The 16,759-nt window shown below is 45.9% G+C and overlaps 1 protein-coding gene across 2 annotated transcripts in view; it reads right to left on the reverse strand.

Annotated features, from left to right (window-relative positions):
* ARHGAP10 (Rho GTPase activating protein 10) overlaps positions 1 to 16,759 on the reverse strand; it is a 243,242-nt gene that overhangs the window by 176,551 nt on the left and 49,932 nt on the right. For both annotated transcript variants that reach the window (XM_037058430.1, XM_037058431.1), the window contains exons 2-3: positions 1,988 to 2,083; positions 1,849 to 1,910 (exon numbers count right to left, since the gene is read on the reverse strand). In XM_037058430.1, coding sequence (XP_036914325.1) covers positions 1,849 to 1,910; positions 1,988 to 2,083 — 158 coding nt within the window. The remainder of the gene's footprint in view (positions 1 to 1,848; positions 1,911 to 1,987; positions 2,084 to 16,759) is intronic.

The raw sequence follows: 16,759 nt of genomic DNA on the forward strand, positions 1-16,759 counted from the left end.
CCTGTGCACCAAATTTGTGGGTCTGATTCCCAGTCGGGGCACATACCTAGGTTGTGGGTTCAATACCCATACCTAGTTGGGGTGCATATGGGAGGCAACCAGTTGATGTTCCTCTCTCACATCAATGTTTCTTTCTCTTTCCCTCTGTCAAGTCAATAACATATCCAAAGGTGATAATTAAAAAGAAAAAGGAGCCCTGGCTGGTGTAGCTCAGTGGATTGAGCATGGGCCTATGAACCACACGATCTTGGTTCAATTCCCAGTCAGGACACACGCCTGGGTTGTAGGCCAGTTCCCAGCAGGGGACTCACGAGAGGCAACCATACATTGATATTTCTCTCCTTCTCTCCTTCCCTTCCCCTCTAAAGATAAATAAATAAAATCTTAAAAAAAAAAAAAGAAGGAAGGAGGGAAGAGGGTAACAGTGACTCATACATAGAGTTGATGTGAAAATTAAAGGACAACATTCGGGAAACAGCTTAGACCAGTACTGGGCACAAAGTAGAGCTTAACTAACTTAGCTATCATGTTCAGTATTATTACCACCACCACACACATCTGAACACATTCAGACACACTTTAACATAATTCCCCAAAACATAGAAAAAACTAGTGTGTCCTTTTATTAAAGTCTAAAAAAACATTGTTGTTTTTAAACTTGGTTGTGCGAGGAGGCACAGTGTTTCCACCTACGCCTCCATCTTGCACCAAGCCCTTATTATATGAAATATTAAAGGGATTTATCTAAGAAAAAGAAAATAAAAAATACGAATAGTGAAAGGAGCAAACTCACAGTTATTAACAACCACACCTAAAACAAACGCAAACTAAGAGGACAACTAGACCAGGAGTGGAACCATAGAAATGAAGATCACATGGAGGGTTAGCAACAGGAGAGTGGGAGGAAGAGAAGGGGAGAGAGGGTACAGAAAATAGCATAGACAGTAGGTAGAAAATAGACAGGGGGAGGGCAAGAATAGTATAGGAAATGTAGAAGCTAAAGAACTTGAGATACGTGGTCATAAACTAAAGAGGGGGAATGATGGGGGAGGGGTGTGCAGGGTGGAGGGGAATGAAGGGGGGACTAGGACAACTGTAATGTCATAATCAATAAAATATATTAAAATAAATAAATAAACAAACAAACAGGTGAGAATAGGTAGTGTGTCATAATCCAGTTCCAATTCTACTGGGAACCTCAGGGGGACAAAGGAGCACCAGTCAATAGAGGTAAATGCAAGCTTTTAAAGAAGGTAAGTATCATTTAATACACTCAAAACACACGGCTGACGTAAATAAGATCATCCACTGGACGCACTCAGCATGCATCACGCACATACAGGAGACCCAACGAAGTGCACCTCTTACTACTGTTGGGACCATGGATGTCAAGACGAAGCAGGATGTCCCAGACTTCCAGGCCTGAGTTCTCTCCCTCTCCACACAGCCTTGAAATCCGTGGATTTACCACCACCCTGCCCGCCCTGTTCCTACATACACACACGCACACATCCCTTTCTGCTTTTATCTTTCTGATATGTTAATGTTCTGTATGAGACACAATTTAAATGAAAATGCTTTACTGTTTACACGAGCCTGGGTGGCTGTGATGAGTCAAACCTGCTACTTTCCAGATAAGAAAACAGATCTGGGGGTCCAGCAGTCTGAGATACTGCCACAGCCAGCGCCACAGCACAGGTAAAACTCCGAGCTCCGGAAACCTCGCCCAGAGCCCTCTGCACCAGATCCGCGTGGATGCCCGCACCAAAGCTCCACCAGAACCAGCGTGGAGACCCAGGTTTTCCCCCGCTTAAAGCTGGACTTACTCATCTACATCCCACGACTCACCATGATTTCTCTCTGTTCTTCCAGGTTCTTCAAAAAATTAGAAAATTCACGCAAAGAAGCATCTGTCAAGAGAGAGGAAGAATTAATTACTTGGAGGACACAGCAAAGGAGAGCAAACCTGAATCCCATCCTCACGTACCTATGCAGCGTTCATCGTCGGTCTCTGCGTCCCCAATGAACTCAAATTTAAAGTCTCTGAGCGAGTGGGCAAACTTCCGCTGGGCTGCCGAGAGACCTGGAGAGAAAGACCTGATCATGACTTGGGTCCTCATTGTAAGTCAAGGCTGAGAAGACAATTATTCCTCCTACCGGCAACACAGCTGGAGAGCTCTCCGCCCCTCAACCTGCCAAGAGGCACTACCCGACTCCTGCACCCTGGGGCCCATCTCCCGCTACCTGGTGCCCCCTCGAGCTTGCTTGTCTTCGACTCTCCACCCCGGCGGAGGGCAGGTGCTAGGCAGCTGTTTACTGCCTCCCCAGCCTCTTCTTCCTCAGAGATCTCACAGCTTCACCTTGCTCTCCAAGGCACTTTCTCTGCTTCATCAGGTCAGAGCATGACCGATTTCTTAGGGCTGTGAACATACACTCCCTGGATAGTGTCTTCCAGGGCTCAGTGAGACCTGGCTGGCTGCCAGGGTTTCAGACAGAAGGGTCTCAAGTAAAGATTGGCACTTACAGAATAGTCATGGGTTGTAAGGTACAGCATAGGAGATACAGTCAGTAATACTGTAATAACTAGGTACACTGCCAGGTAGGTACTGGAAGTAATGGAGAAAACACTTGGAAAGTATAACATTGTCTAACCACTATGCAGTCCACCTGAAACTCATACAAAAATACCATATATTGTCATGTATAATGTGCACCCATGATTTTTGAGCATTGTTATACCTAACCATTGGTATGTGGTCATTATGTCCATGTATGATACACATCCCTGTTTTCCCCTCAAGTCCTTGGGCAAAAAGAGTACATTGAACACAGCAAAATATGGTTAATACTGAATGTAGGTGCTTCCCTTTCCAAGCAGACCCCGCAGCTCTCCCAGCAAGAGGCGGTTCGTCTTCCTACCCCTTGAATCCAGACAGGGCTTGCGGCCAACAGAACATAGAGAATGTTCCCCTGTGCTAATTCAGAGCCTCTACCTCAGAAAGTTTTCTGAATCTTTGCCTGACTCCATGCAAACAAGTACAAGCAAACCTGCTGGTTGATGAAAAACTTGTGACTTAGTCACCCCATTACTGTCCCATCAGCCAGGTGGCCAACCAGCAGAAGCAGAGTTTCCCTGCACAGGTAGGAAGCAGTCAAGACCAGACTATAATGCTAAATTTTTGAATATTTAAAGACATAAAAAAGGCCCTGGTCAGTGTGGCTCAGTTGGTCGGGCATCATCCTGCAAAGTAAAAGGTCACTGGTTCGATTCCCAGTCAGGACACCTGCCTGGGTTGTGGGCCAGGTCCCTGATAGGTGCGTGCAAGAGGCAACCAATCTCTGTTTCTCTGTCACATGGATGTTTCTCTCCCTCACTTTCTCCCTCCCCTTCTCCAGTCTAAAAATAATTAAACTTTAGCCCTGGCTGGTGTAGCTCAGTGGATTGAGCACGGGCCTGCGAACCATACAATCGAGGTTCGATTCTCAGTCAGGGCACATGTCTGGGTTTCCCGGCAGGAGACACACCAGAGGCAACCATACATTGATATTTCTCTCTCTCTCCTTCCTTTCCCCTCTAAAAATAAATAAATAAAATCTTAAAAAAATAATTAAACTTTAAAGAAAAAATAAAGACTCAAAAAAGGAAGATAAGCACATACAGAGAAGATATAAACAGCTACTATACAATGAGGTAAAGCAGAACCCCAAGAAAAAAACTGGGAAAAACACTGGAATCAGCCCTTCAGGAAAACAAGTGAAGGAGATACACCCGGCCTGTAACCACATCAAGAGATGCTCAGACTCACTAGTGATAATAACAGTGAAAAGTGAAACCTTGAGATGCCTAGACACACCCATCAGACTGGCAAAAACTACTAAGTCTGGCAACCTCAAGTGTCAGTGGGAGCCTGTCTGCGCAGCGACAGAAAGCCTCAGACCCCGCCAGTGACTGGTGAGAGTGAAGGTGGGCTTGATTACTTGTGACGGAGTTTGGCATTGTCTATCAAATCCGAGGACATCCGACAACCCAGAGTTTGTTTTCCTAAGTAAATTCCCAAGATAAACTCTAGCTCACGTGCACTATGTAGACTAGAAAATCCACAGCCCCGATCACAATAATAGCCAAAATAATAGCCAAAGATGAAAAAACCAATACTCATCAACAGAACAAGCAACTAAGTTACACTACCTTCATATGCTGTGGAGTAAAAACAAATGAAAAATTCACAGAGCGGAGAGAAAGGAGCAAGTCGCAGAAGAATACACACGGAAAGGTTCTTTTATATAAAATTCAAGACAAGCCACACTACACGTATGTTTGGGTGGCAAGTACGGGGCACTAAGTCACAGAACAGCAAGTGAATGGTTATCTCCGAAGTTACACGATGTTTCACACGGGGGCCAGGCAGAGCAAGGCAGTCCCGAAGCTACACGGGAAGTAAGAGGAACATTCTGGTGCTGGGTCTGTGGACATTTGCTTTATTATTCTTCTCTAAAATGCACATATGTTTCATATACTTCTATATTTTTGCCATAATTTTCATATTAACAATAGAAAATTTTTTAAATCATATACAAGCAGAGCCTAGCTATTTATAGGCCACTAAAAAATCACTCAGTTTCTATTGTAATCTAGTCAACCACACGACGTTCTCTCAGGTCTAGCCACACTGGCCTGTTCTTGGTTCACAGAGGCCAAAGTCATTCCAGCCCGAGAGCCCTTGAACTGGCAGCTCCCTCCCCACCCCCACTGCCACTTGTCAGGTCCATCTCAACACTGACGGCTCAGCTAAGAACCCCCTCTTCTCACCAACCTCTCTAAAACAAAGTCACCCCGCCATCCTAAGCCCCGCTCTTTTCCTTGGCCACTTTATTTTCTTCATAGCCACCGTTGACTCAGGGCTTCCATTCTCCCCTCTAGAATATCACGCCCCTGAGGCAAGCCCTGAGCCTGCTGCTTCCATGTCCCTGACACGGGGCCCACGGCAGGCGTCTTCTGTCTTAATTTATGTCAGGCACCTATTTCCATGTATTAATAGTGTGGGGGTTTATTATTATTTGTAATATATATAACACACATATTTATATACATAAATTATGTACACACATATCTATTTATGCACATGTATATACATTTGTTTATATATGTTTATATTTACTTACACATATTATATATTTTTTAATGTTACCAATGCTGGTATAAATTATATTATCCCTCTTGAGCTGTTTCCTTTGAGCATTTTATCCAAAATACCCAGTCAGGACACCTTAAAGACCATGGTTCTATGATCAACATAGGAAGCCCTATGGAAAGTTAAAACTTAAATACAGCAGTTTTCAGTATTTATTTCACAATTCCTAATTCTGTGAGCGGAAATGTTTACAACATAGCAAATTAAATTTGGGTTTGATTACATAGCTATTACATTTCTTCTCTGTAAGAAGCATGCTTTTGTCTAATTTCTGCACTAAGTATTGTAGTCACATCAATTTCTTTTAGAATAGAACCCTTTTCCTCTTTCCCTTTTTGCTGACCTCCCTCTGGTGTTATTAGAGTTCATTATGCAAAACTTTTATTGTTTAAAACTTTGACTATACCAAACTCCATTCCTTTGAATAATCAGAAATCCATCACCTTTCCACTGCTCAGCACATTTTGAATATATTTCTTCTCAAAAGTTTACACTTTCACAGGTAACTTCTGCCGTGCTCAATGTAATATAAAATCTAATATAAAATTGTAAGACAGGTTACTAGGTTTACTAGAGTCTATAAAATAAACACAAAGTTGCGTTGTGCAAAGGATAATGCTTGTTCCAATATCACTGCACATGAAACTCACCCAGTGTGAATTCACTAGTTACAAAGGCTGGTAATAACCCTCTACTGAGGAAAGCTGGGGGGGGGGGGGGTACTGGTCAGACAACCTTTATTGAATGTTTACTCCAATCATTTATATCATTTACTTTCATAAGTGGTTTATATCACTGTATCATTTACTTGACTATTGTATCATTGACTTTTTATAATCAGCCTGCAGGGAGGTGTTGGTGCTGCCTTATCTGAAGTAGGTTCAGAGATAGATTAGTGACTTGATCAAGGTCACAGACTTTTTAGACTGCTGGTTAATAAGTCCTGGAGGCAAAGAATTGTTTTCTCAAGCTTCCACAAGTGTCCTTTCTGTTACATCATTCCAGCTTTCAAGAGATTTCACATCCTTCCCAGGTCCTTCACCCAGAGGTCAACTAGTTATCCAAATGGTTCAAATGCAGGATTCTAATCAAATGGAAAATTCACTTGCAGGGGCCTCCGTGCCCAGCCCCCATCCTCTCCGGCCCACTAATTCCCGAGTACTCTGAAGCACACTGCTCCCCTGAAACACCTTCGAAGCTGACATGACTCTGTAGTGGCCAGAGCCAAGCCAGAGTATGCACAGAAAGCACAGCTAACTTGAAAGACTTCATGTAATCTGCACCCATCAAATGAGCTGGCCACTTCAAAATCTCCCACACGGGCATTTTTAGATCCTCAATCTGTAGACAAATGGGAGAGAAAACCATAACCAGGGCCTTTGCAGGGTAGGAGCAGTTTGAGACATGAGGAATTATAACTGAGACCTGCTGAGTTTGAGATGGAAGACATAGCATGGAATGATCCAAGCCCAGCTGTAATCCATATTCGAAGAGTCGCCAGACACTGGCCAAGCTGCCACTGCTCACCCTTGATGACTGCGCACGAGGAAATTACTTCTCATAGCACAGCCACCTATTAAGAGTTTGCAGTTAAGACTGTGAATTATCAGACACGTAGAGGCATTTGGGGGTGAATGGGATACCTCTCTTCTCAGGTTGCTCTGTTCAAACTGAACTTCTAAGCAGCCCACTGGGTGTGCTACAGCCCCTGAAGTTACAAGCCTGACCTGCCTAGTAAGGTTGTCATTTCCTGCAACTTCCCACCCCATCAACCAAAGCCGTAATGGGGACATTCGGGGACATGTTTTTGAATTCTGGGCTTGAACGGGAAAAATGACACAGCAAATACATGAACCTTTCCCATACATCACATTTGAAGTACAGGATTCTTCACAAACCATACTGGATTCTGAAACCTTTTTAAAACTAGGCAAACTGCACCTAGAAGCTCACATTCCTTTGCATGTAGAGACCTAAATTACTAGATTAGCAACTATGCAAAAATTCTGCCAAGGGAACCTATGCCACCATTCTGCACATCAAAACACGTCGCAGAATTCTTCAATGTTTCATTTAGAGAGAAGCAGGGTACAGACTCTGAGAACTTAATATCCTTCATGCCAGATTCATGCCAAAGAAATAACGCTGATGTTAATCCAAGTGCCTTGGAAGGGAAACAAAATTCCTCTAGGACTGCAGACGAGCTTCACATTCTGCTTCGTGTTTTCCACATTTACGAACACAGCAGCTGCACCTTACACAAGAACAGCGTTGTGGCCTCTCTGTATGCGTAAAAAAGGAAAGTAAATAACTCACTCTGTAGACATAAAAAGCTGTGCAAATATTTCACAAGCCCGGAATGCATTTCTGGGCTAGTTGAGGCCTGAAGGGCAAATCACAGGCTGCTCCGTGCACAGCTTGTGGGCTGCCAGCACGGTCTCGGAGCTGTTAGGTTAAGGCATTCCTGGCCCTCACTCCCAAATCCAGCCCAACCGGGGTGTTTGTGTAGTGAGTTCTTCTTAATCACTGAAAAAGCCGAGTCTAATGTCACTAGGATGACTTCAATTGATGAGTTTATGCGATAAAAGGAAACTAAGCTGAGTCCACAAAGATCCAAGCGCCCCAGACAAATGCATAAACCTGGATGGACGCAGGGCTCAAGAACCAACACAGCACATGACAGACAGCCAGATCCTGTTTACTAACACAGCCAACCAATCACAAAGAAGTCCTCCAAAGCGAGTGAGCTGGTAACCGCGCACAATCCCACAAGGAGGTCCTCGTTGGAAAACACCACGCAGCCTTCACTACACCTCATCCAGCTTTCAAGTGCACCGTACACATTCAGCAAAGGTGGAGCGTCCCTGGGCTGGGGGCTGGGTATAGAGAGCACCTGCCACACAGGCTAGCAGGTAAGAAGGGCACACTGGCAATCACCTAGGCCACTGGTTTTCAAAGTGTCTTTGGCCACCAATCCTTCTGTGCAAAGAAAATCTTATTCACCGTGAGAACAGAAAATACAGCGAACACTTCAGTATTAGATTCCTACTGTTGCTGTAACTAACTTCCACAAACTTAGTGGTTTAAAATGACACAAATGCATTACCTTATAGTTCTGCAGGTCAGGAGTCCAAATTGGGTCTCACAGGGCAGTGTTCCTTCCACAGGCTCCAGAGCATAACCCGTTTCCTTGCCTTTTCCGGCGCCTAAAGAATGCCCCAATTCCTCAGCCCACAGTCCCCAGCCACCAATCTCCTCACTGCAACTTCTGTCATTCACATCTCTTTCTCTGACTCCTTTGAGGACAACTGTCATTACAATGGGCCCACCAGGATGACCCAGGGACCCTCAGCATCTCGAGGTCCTTGGTTTAACCCCATCAGAAAAGTCCCTTTTGCTGAGTGAAATCACATACTCAGGGTCCAGGGACTCAGAAAGGGGCATCTCTGGAGGGCCACTTTCGGACCTACCACACCTTGTAAGGTCAGGTGTAGCTACATTTACAGATTCATTGAAGTTATCACAACTCTGTGAGGCAGGCTCTTTTATTATGCCCACTTTTCGGGGGAGCAAACTGAGACAGATGCACACACACACACACACACACACGGGTGGAGCAACTTGGCCAAGATCGTACAACTAGTGGGTAGGACAACCAAGGGATCATTAAAGCTGCTCAGATAGAGCAGGATGGAGGACTCCCCTCAGCGGGTCCCTGCCTCCCACAGACTAGTCCCCAGGCAGCACCCTGCACAACACAACCTGAAAACCAGTGACAGAGTCTCTCTCCTCCACTTTACAGTTGGGATATAAAAGCACAACTCTGGACAACTAGCTCCATGGCACACACCTAGTTCAGGGAGATCTCAGACCAGAGTCCAGGTTTCGTTATAGAATCCGACTTTCGGTGCAACCTTGGGAGGCACAGGAAGACAGTAACAGGTGCACCTGCAAGTGAGGAACACACAGTCCAGCAGTTGGATGGCACATCCCAGAGAATGGCTGCAAAGGACGTGTGTGTGTGTGTGTGTGTGTGTGTGTGTGTTTGGGGGCAGTCAAAGTGCTCAAGTACAAAAAGGGATGTCCAGGCCAACACACTCTCACCCTGCGCCTTCTTAATTACACTTCGGAGAAAACGAGAATGGCTGACAGGCTGACAAACAGTACACTGCTAAGGCTGCATGCTGAACATCGGGATGGCCTGACACGTACAGGGAAGCGCCTAAATCCGAGTGTCAAAAGCTGGCGGCACTACAGACTTAGTTATTTAGCCGCCCCTTTCATTAAACCTCTAAATTTCAGTCTCTCAAACTCTCTGGTTACCGCTAGTCCCATTATTCCCTATTGTCATTGGCCTCATCTGAAGTATCCTGACCCCTGGAGGCATTTGGATACCACGTCATGGCCTCAATTACAGGACTTTAGCAGGGAATGTATTCCTAGAGACAATGTAGTCTGAGGATCTAATTTTACAGATGAGAAATCAAAGGAACAATGAACTAGAGGCAGTGTGGTTTATGAAAACAGAAAGGTGCTGTGACCCCACAGGCCTAGGTCCCGATACTGTCTCTGTCACAACCCAGGTACTGTGGCTCTGGGCAAGACACACATAGAATGTACTGAAATTTCCATCTGTAAACTAAAAATCATCCATGTCACATCTAACAGGTGACCTCTCACTTTCTGAAGCAATTGGCTTGACCCAGAGTCCCCACTTCCTACGGCGGCGGGGGGGGAGGGGGGGGCTGTAGCACGTGACCCTACCCAAAGTTCACAGGGTGGACTGAAGAGGAATAGGCAGCTGCCCCCAGAAGTGCCCCCAAAGGCCAGTCTGAGACACAGACACCTGGGAAATGTATATACAGAGAAAAAGAGAGGACTCAGATGTCACAAAATGCTAAACAAATGGTGGGTCTAGGAAAGGTGGTAGGACTGTTCCTTATTCTGTTTTTTATTGTTTTCACAGATCAGGGATTTAAGCTCAGTGGCAGAACACAACACTCTTCACACATTTCGCTACTGAATATAGTAACTTGGCAAACAAAGTGGTTTCAATAACTTGGCAAACAAACGTCTTCAAGATAGGGGAGAGAAAAAGAAAAAGAAAACCACACAGAGGGACACAGTCCAAACAAGCCACCTTGTTAACCACAGTATGCGCGTAAGGCCCAAAACAAGTATCAGTAGGGGTTCAGATGTCAGGTGTTATTCCGGGCGAATGCATGTGAGTTTTCCACCCTTCTGACGTTACAAGAACTCCAGCTGTCCAACAGAACTAAGATACTCCCTAATCACCCCATTTCTCTCAAATGCTTTAATACTTACTCTCTTTAAAACAAATTTTAGGAGGGTAAAACAAGACTCCCCAGAAGAGCCCCTGGGATCTTCTCTCCTGACCTCTGCTCCTGACATAACCCGGTCCTCGCCGAGTGTTTCATGCCTTGCGATGGCTCTCCCTCTTCTGTACCACACCAGTTCTCGCTGCGGGAACGGCGGCCGCCCTGCCCTGCCGTTGGCCGGCAGGGCCCTCTCATCGTCCTCACGTTAGTTTACGGCATTCTTTCAACTTCAGCGCCACTGCTTTTCCCCTTGTTATTTCCCAAATTAAAGTTTTCCAGAGAATCAAATCGGCCCAGCCCGTTTTCTTCCCGCAGAAGGCCAGGACAGAAGTCGCTGCCGTGTGGCCCACCCCGATCAATCGAGTCAGCCAGCTCAGGGGCAGGACAGACGTCACATGGTTCTCCGAGTGCTTTCTGCTCAGCAGGAGCTGTGAGCAGAGCCACTGTCCCCGGCAGGAGTTGTGACCTATGGGGTCAGCAGATGCCATGAGAGACAACTCAGGTGCCAGGCCAGCAAATGAAAAGCAATTTTTGAAGACTCTCCTATGTTAACATGTAACATTCCACAAAAAGCCCCTAAGGGCAGAAACCAGTCCCTCTGAAAAACAGCAGCGAGGGCCTGAGTCCATTCCCACGTGATGGACTACGCTCACCATAATGAATGGCAACACTCATCACTGACCAGAACTTTCTTCCAAACCCAGTGCTTCCAAATGGCTTAAGCATGTGCAGTAACCACCTACTATTTATTTAGCAATCCCCACTGGGCCCAATTAGGAAAGCCTCTGTCACTGCATGTTACAGGCGAGTACAGGAAGACACAGACCAGGTACACTGGGTGACAAGGTCAAGGCGGGATTGGAACCTGGAGCCAGCTCTCTGTGAACCATCACAGCAGGTGGCCTCGCCATACAAACAGTCCCCGGCCACAGGTGGGCCACAAGACTCTTTCCTTTCAACACCTTTCCAGAATGGATGTAAGCAGTTGCAAGACCTTGATCCTGTTGTCCTGTTAGAGGAGAGGGGAGTAAAAAAAAAAAAAAATTTTTAAGGCTTTGTGGAAACTGCACTTGAACAAGAATTAAATAAAAATTAAAAAAGAAAAAATAAATTTAAAAAAAGCAAGAAATAAAAAAATAAAGGGTTTGTGGAGAGAGCCCCTGGGGAAGGGACGTTTTCCAAGCAGAAGGGCAGGGTGACGAGCGCCACCCTGAGGAGCACACAGCCCTGTTGGAAGAAGAGACACAGTGAACTTACCAAAGTGGTGGTCAGAAAGGCGTGTGTGGGCTGGGCAGTGAGGTCTGCCTCTAGGTCTCCTGCTCCCTCAAGAGCAAGGGCAACGTCTACCAAGACCCCAGACAGCACATCAACACAATCCAAGCTTCCTGGGACAGACTGACGCAGTCTGGACCTCCCCGAAACTATCCGTGTTCAAGGAAGGAGGGGGTGTCCCACAAATTAGCACACACAATCAGTGTGTAAAAATCACTGAAAGCGTAAGACACACGAGTCCACAAACAGCAGTAAGTCCCCCGAGTCTTAACCAATGGTTCTCTGTATGTTCTTGATGCTTTTCTGTATTTTCTAAATAGTCTTCACTTGGCATAAGTTACTTTTATGGGGTTAAAAAGGGGTTAAAGCCAAAACAAAATGAATGATCCCCAACTATCTGGAAAGGCAGAAGCATAACATAACGTGGCTGTGAAGGTTATTTTGTGTGCCACCCTGACTGGACCACGGGAGGTCGAGGTATCCGGTCAACCCTGACCTCTAGACGTGTCTGAGAGGTGTTGCCAGCAGGGACTCACACTTCAGTCGGTCCACTGACCGAAGCAGGTGCCCTCCCCAGGACAGGTGGGCATCATCCCATCTGGTAGAGACCCAAAGAAAGCAAAAATACAAAATAAATGTCTTTCTCTCCGCCTGAATGTTTGAGCTGAGACATCAGTCCTTCCTGCCCTTGGACTTGGACGAGGACTTACGCCATCGACGCCCCTGGTTCTCCATGGAGTGTACACCACTGGCTTCCCAGTATCTCCAGCTTACAGATGGCAAATATCTAATCATAAGACTTCTCTGCCACCATACTCATGGGGACAAACTCCTTACAATAAATCTCACTTCATATGTCTACGTACAGGAGTATTTCCCACTGGTTCAGTTTCTCTGGAGAACCCTGGCTAACACAGTGGCCATGTTTAAAGGCAGGATTCCCAGACCAGGGCTGTGACTTGAGGAACTCTACAAGTGTGACCTGCACGCCCCTGGTAAACAGAACTTCCTAGGGAGCAGAAACCCCATTGCACACAGTGAGCTCACACTTACTCCAGCCTTGTTTCACCACACAAGGTGTTCAGGTGACGGTCAGGGATCCCACAGGGAGCTACCATGACCAGACAGAAAGGGGACAGAAGGGAGCTCCCACAGCAGAGCGCTGGTGGACCAAGGCCAGCCCCTGACAGCCAGACTCGGGACAGGATTCAGAGGTGCCAACAGGAAATGGTGAAACCAAGAACAACAGAAGGCCCCCTCATCAGTATAAGCTGTTCAATTTAGTAGCAGAACACTGAAGAAAAAGAAGAGAGGCCAGGGGTGGTCTAAACACCCCAGGGGAGAGTCAACAAGGCAGGGAACCCGGAAGCAAAGAAAGGTGCTAGACTTGAGGAAGTCAAGAAAGGTGAGCCACCTCCCACCAGGATGGCTCTAGTTGACCCCAAATGTAAAATCTCTGAGGTAAAGGATTTCTCTATCTGGTTCACTGCTGTAGCCACAAACCCAGGCAAAAGGGAGATGCTCCACTAATACATGACAAGGTAGTGAAATAACAGACTCAGTCAAGATGGACTCAAAGACTCTCCAGACTGATGTCACAGGGACCCTACATTCTGGGCTCAGTCCTCAAAAGATCGAAGGGTCACTGAGGGCTCTGTGTCTGGGCTACTGCCCTCACCCACATCCTCAAACGCTACAGAGAGGTCTAGGGTATGGTGACAGAGCCCAGTTCTCAGACTTATGTCCACATGAATAAAGCCACATCTGTACCCCTCAGACCCAACACATTCTCTGGCTGAGCCACGATCCCCCTCAAACAGGGGACTCTGCCTTGCCACTTCCAGAGTTTATAAAGATCAGATGCAAAAGTAAGATGGTTAATGTAAAGCTTCTTTTAAAACATAACGGCCATATAGAAGATATTCTCAACCCAAATTCTGATGCAGAATCTGTAAGACTGATTGCACATTAATTTCATCTTTACCTTTTTTTAAACCTGGGGGCTATTTAAAAATTCACCATCATCATCATCAATGTAATTCACAAAAAAATAGTAACTAATAAACATGCAATTCAGCCTCACTACCAATGAAGAAATTAAATGTTAAAGTAACATTTTTTTACCCAATGGCCAACACTGTCTTAAATAATGAAAGTGAACAGCTGCAAGCCAATGGGTAAATGGCCCCCTTCGTATACTGATTAGGCGAGAACAAAAATGAAGAATGTGTACCCAGCATTCCTCTCTTCTTCCCCCTCAAAAATGGGAGAAGAAAATAAGCTGGTAGAGCAAATTGATAGATTTATTTTGTGTCTAATAAAAGAGATACAGTATGCACAGTGGTCACAGAGAAAACAGATGACTAGTATGACTGGTTAATAGCAGTGATCTCAACCCCTGAAAATCTGACACATTGTAAGAACAAGTCGAGCTTAGGTGTCCTTTGGAAATCCTTACCCCAAAGCTCTGTGGCATAGAGTACAGCACAGTGACTACAAGTACGGGCTCTGGTGTCAGACCCGGGCTCACACAGTAGTGTCCCCAGTGACCAGCTAGGTGACCCTGAGCAGGTGACAGCCTTTCCGAACTTTGGTTTCTTCCCTGACAACGTGGGAATGATACCAGATTTGACAGAACAAATTGCAGGAAAGAAAAATAATGAATCAAAGATTCCTAAGTTATCCTGTCTGGGTGACAGAAACAGGCAGAACCATTAAAAAGAAGAAGGGAAGTCACGCGAGGAAGCCAGTTTAATGTGAGGAAGCAGGATGACTGCATTTTAGGTATTTCAGAAAGTAGCCTTTTAACCAAACAGAAGTTCTCAAAAGCAGCTGCAGAGAGCAGTCGAGGCCTGAAGCTTGTACTGTCCCTGCAGAGAGGGGACTGGAGAGAAATGGTGCTTTTTTAAGGAAGAGAAGGTACAGAAATTCTAGAGATGAAAACAGAGAACGACAAAGACGACTCTAAACGGAGAAAGGAGGAGGGAGAAGAAGAGAAGACTCGGAAAAGGCCGCCAAAGTGAAGGGCAGGGGGAGGAGTGCAGGTTCAGAGCAGACACTGAGGATGCCCCAAGGCACCAAACGTTTTGTCAGGCTGTCAGATTTTGGCAAGAGGTAGTCCTCTGACAAATCATCCTGATTCCTCCCTCTCCCGTACCCCTGACATCCACTCTCCATCCAAAACGTCCCAGGGATCTGTGTATTTCTGTCTCCACTGTAAATCCTGCCACCACCTCCTCCTGACTGGCCGCTCGGCTTCCACTCACTCCCCATCGGCCCAATCCCCACACAGCAGCAGCAACAGTTAACCGGAAGTGTAAACTGGATCTCCTTACTGCCCTGCTGAAATCCTTCAACATCAATTCTGTTGGACTTCGGCTCCAGCCCAAACTCCTCACCAAGGCTCTAAAAGACCTCACACGATCTGGTGCCTGACTGGCTGGCTCTCCAGCCTCATTCATTCACCACCCTGAGCTCAGGGATGGGTCAACCCAGCTTCTTTCAACTTCCCTCCTATCCCTGGAATGGGGACAAAAAGGCCAAAGTGCCTTCTTTTCTTGGGGTCTCCGTACATGCACTGCCTTCTGCCTGGAATCCTCTTCTCCGGCCTCCTCCACAACTCAAGTACAGCCTGCATCAGAAATGGTCCGCAAGCTCCAGTGGGCTGACCTCTGACGGCTTTTATCACGAGGGCTCCAGTTACTAGCTGTATAGATGGCAGAAACACACGGCTGCAGTACATTCTAACCGCAACAGGTTTTTACTCTAAATCAGTACTTAGCTGAAACCATTACACTATGATACGTAAGAAATGATTGCCTGTAAACTGACCAAAGATCTACATGCTCCTCAAGTATATTTCCCAGTTAAACTTTTTATTACTATTATTCTAGGTTTAATTACATTATCAATTACCCTGCTCCCACCAAACCACACAAACAAGCAAAGGAATGATAAGGACACTGATGAATTTTTCTGGCCCATTAAGACTTCCAGGTTTCCAGTTCAAAGGATTCTCAGCAAGAATGTAGCCAAGTCTCTTATTCTCCAAGCTGTGTCACAGAAAGTAGATTATCACAGGGACAGTTACTGTAAAGGGGGCCGGCAGGAGGCTGAATCAGAGATGGAAAGCTTCCAAAAGGAAATATTGAGTTTCCTTTTATTTTTCTGCAAGTGGATATAACAAAGACATAAATTCCTTCCCAATCATATTTAAAATGCACTGTCTGCCAAATATAAGCTTGGAAACCTGATACCCACATTGCTAAGAAGTGGGTGACGAGAACATTTTGTCGTACACGAGGCCAGTGCTGTTCAAACTGCCAGACCCTGAACTGTCCGTCCCAAGGTCCCTGAGACACAAGGAATTCGGACAAAATGCAAACGAACCAAGTCACCAAGTGCACTGTTCAGTTTGGCAGACACTGTTTCACAGCACGATATTACACCTCCGCCGTGCGAGTGAGTAATGGGGGTGGTAGGGAGGCACACCCCTTACCTCCTTGCTGCCAACAGTCTACGGACAAGCACGGGTCCAGAGCATCACTCGAAAAATGCTGCTCTAGGTCTCTGCTACTCCAGGTCACATGTGTGACTCCGTGGGGATGAAGTCAGTGCATTGTCGCACCAGCATTTGCTTCAGTTATAGTTTACACGGAGTGTCATTATCTAGCCACGTGCCGCCAGCCATGTGTAGCGGCTACATGATGACCATCATGCTTTACAAAGAGTTCCCCCTGATACTTCCAGTTATTCCAGTATTTGTTGAATATAATCCCTACGCCATACCCCCGCATCTCCACGACTATTTTCTAACAATTGATTTATACTTCTTAATTCCTTCACCTTCTTCACCCAGTCCCCCAACACCCCTCGCCTCTGGAAGAGACTGAAAACATCAATCTGTTCTGTGTCTATGAGTCTGTTTCATTTTCTTTGTTTATTTTGTTCTTTAAA

The sequence above is a fragment of the Sturnira hondurensis genome, unplaced genomic scaffold (assembly GCF_014824575.4).
Source record: "Sturnira hondurensis isolate 20B ecotype Veracruz unplaced genomic scaffold, ASM1482457v3 Scaffold0010128, whole genome shotgun sequence".
NCBI classification, from domain to species: Eukaryota; Metazoa; Chordata; class Mammalia; order Chiroptera; family Phyllostomidae; genus Sturnira; species Sturnira hondurensis.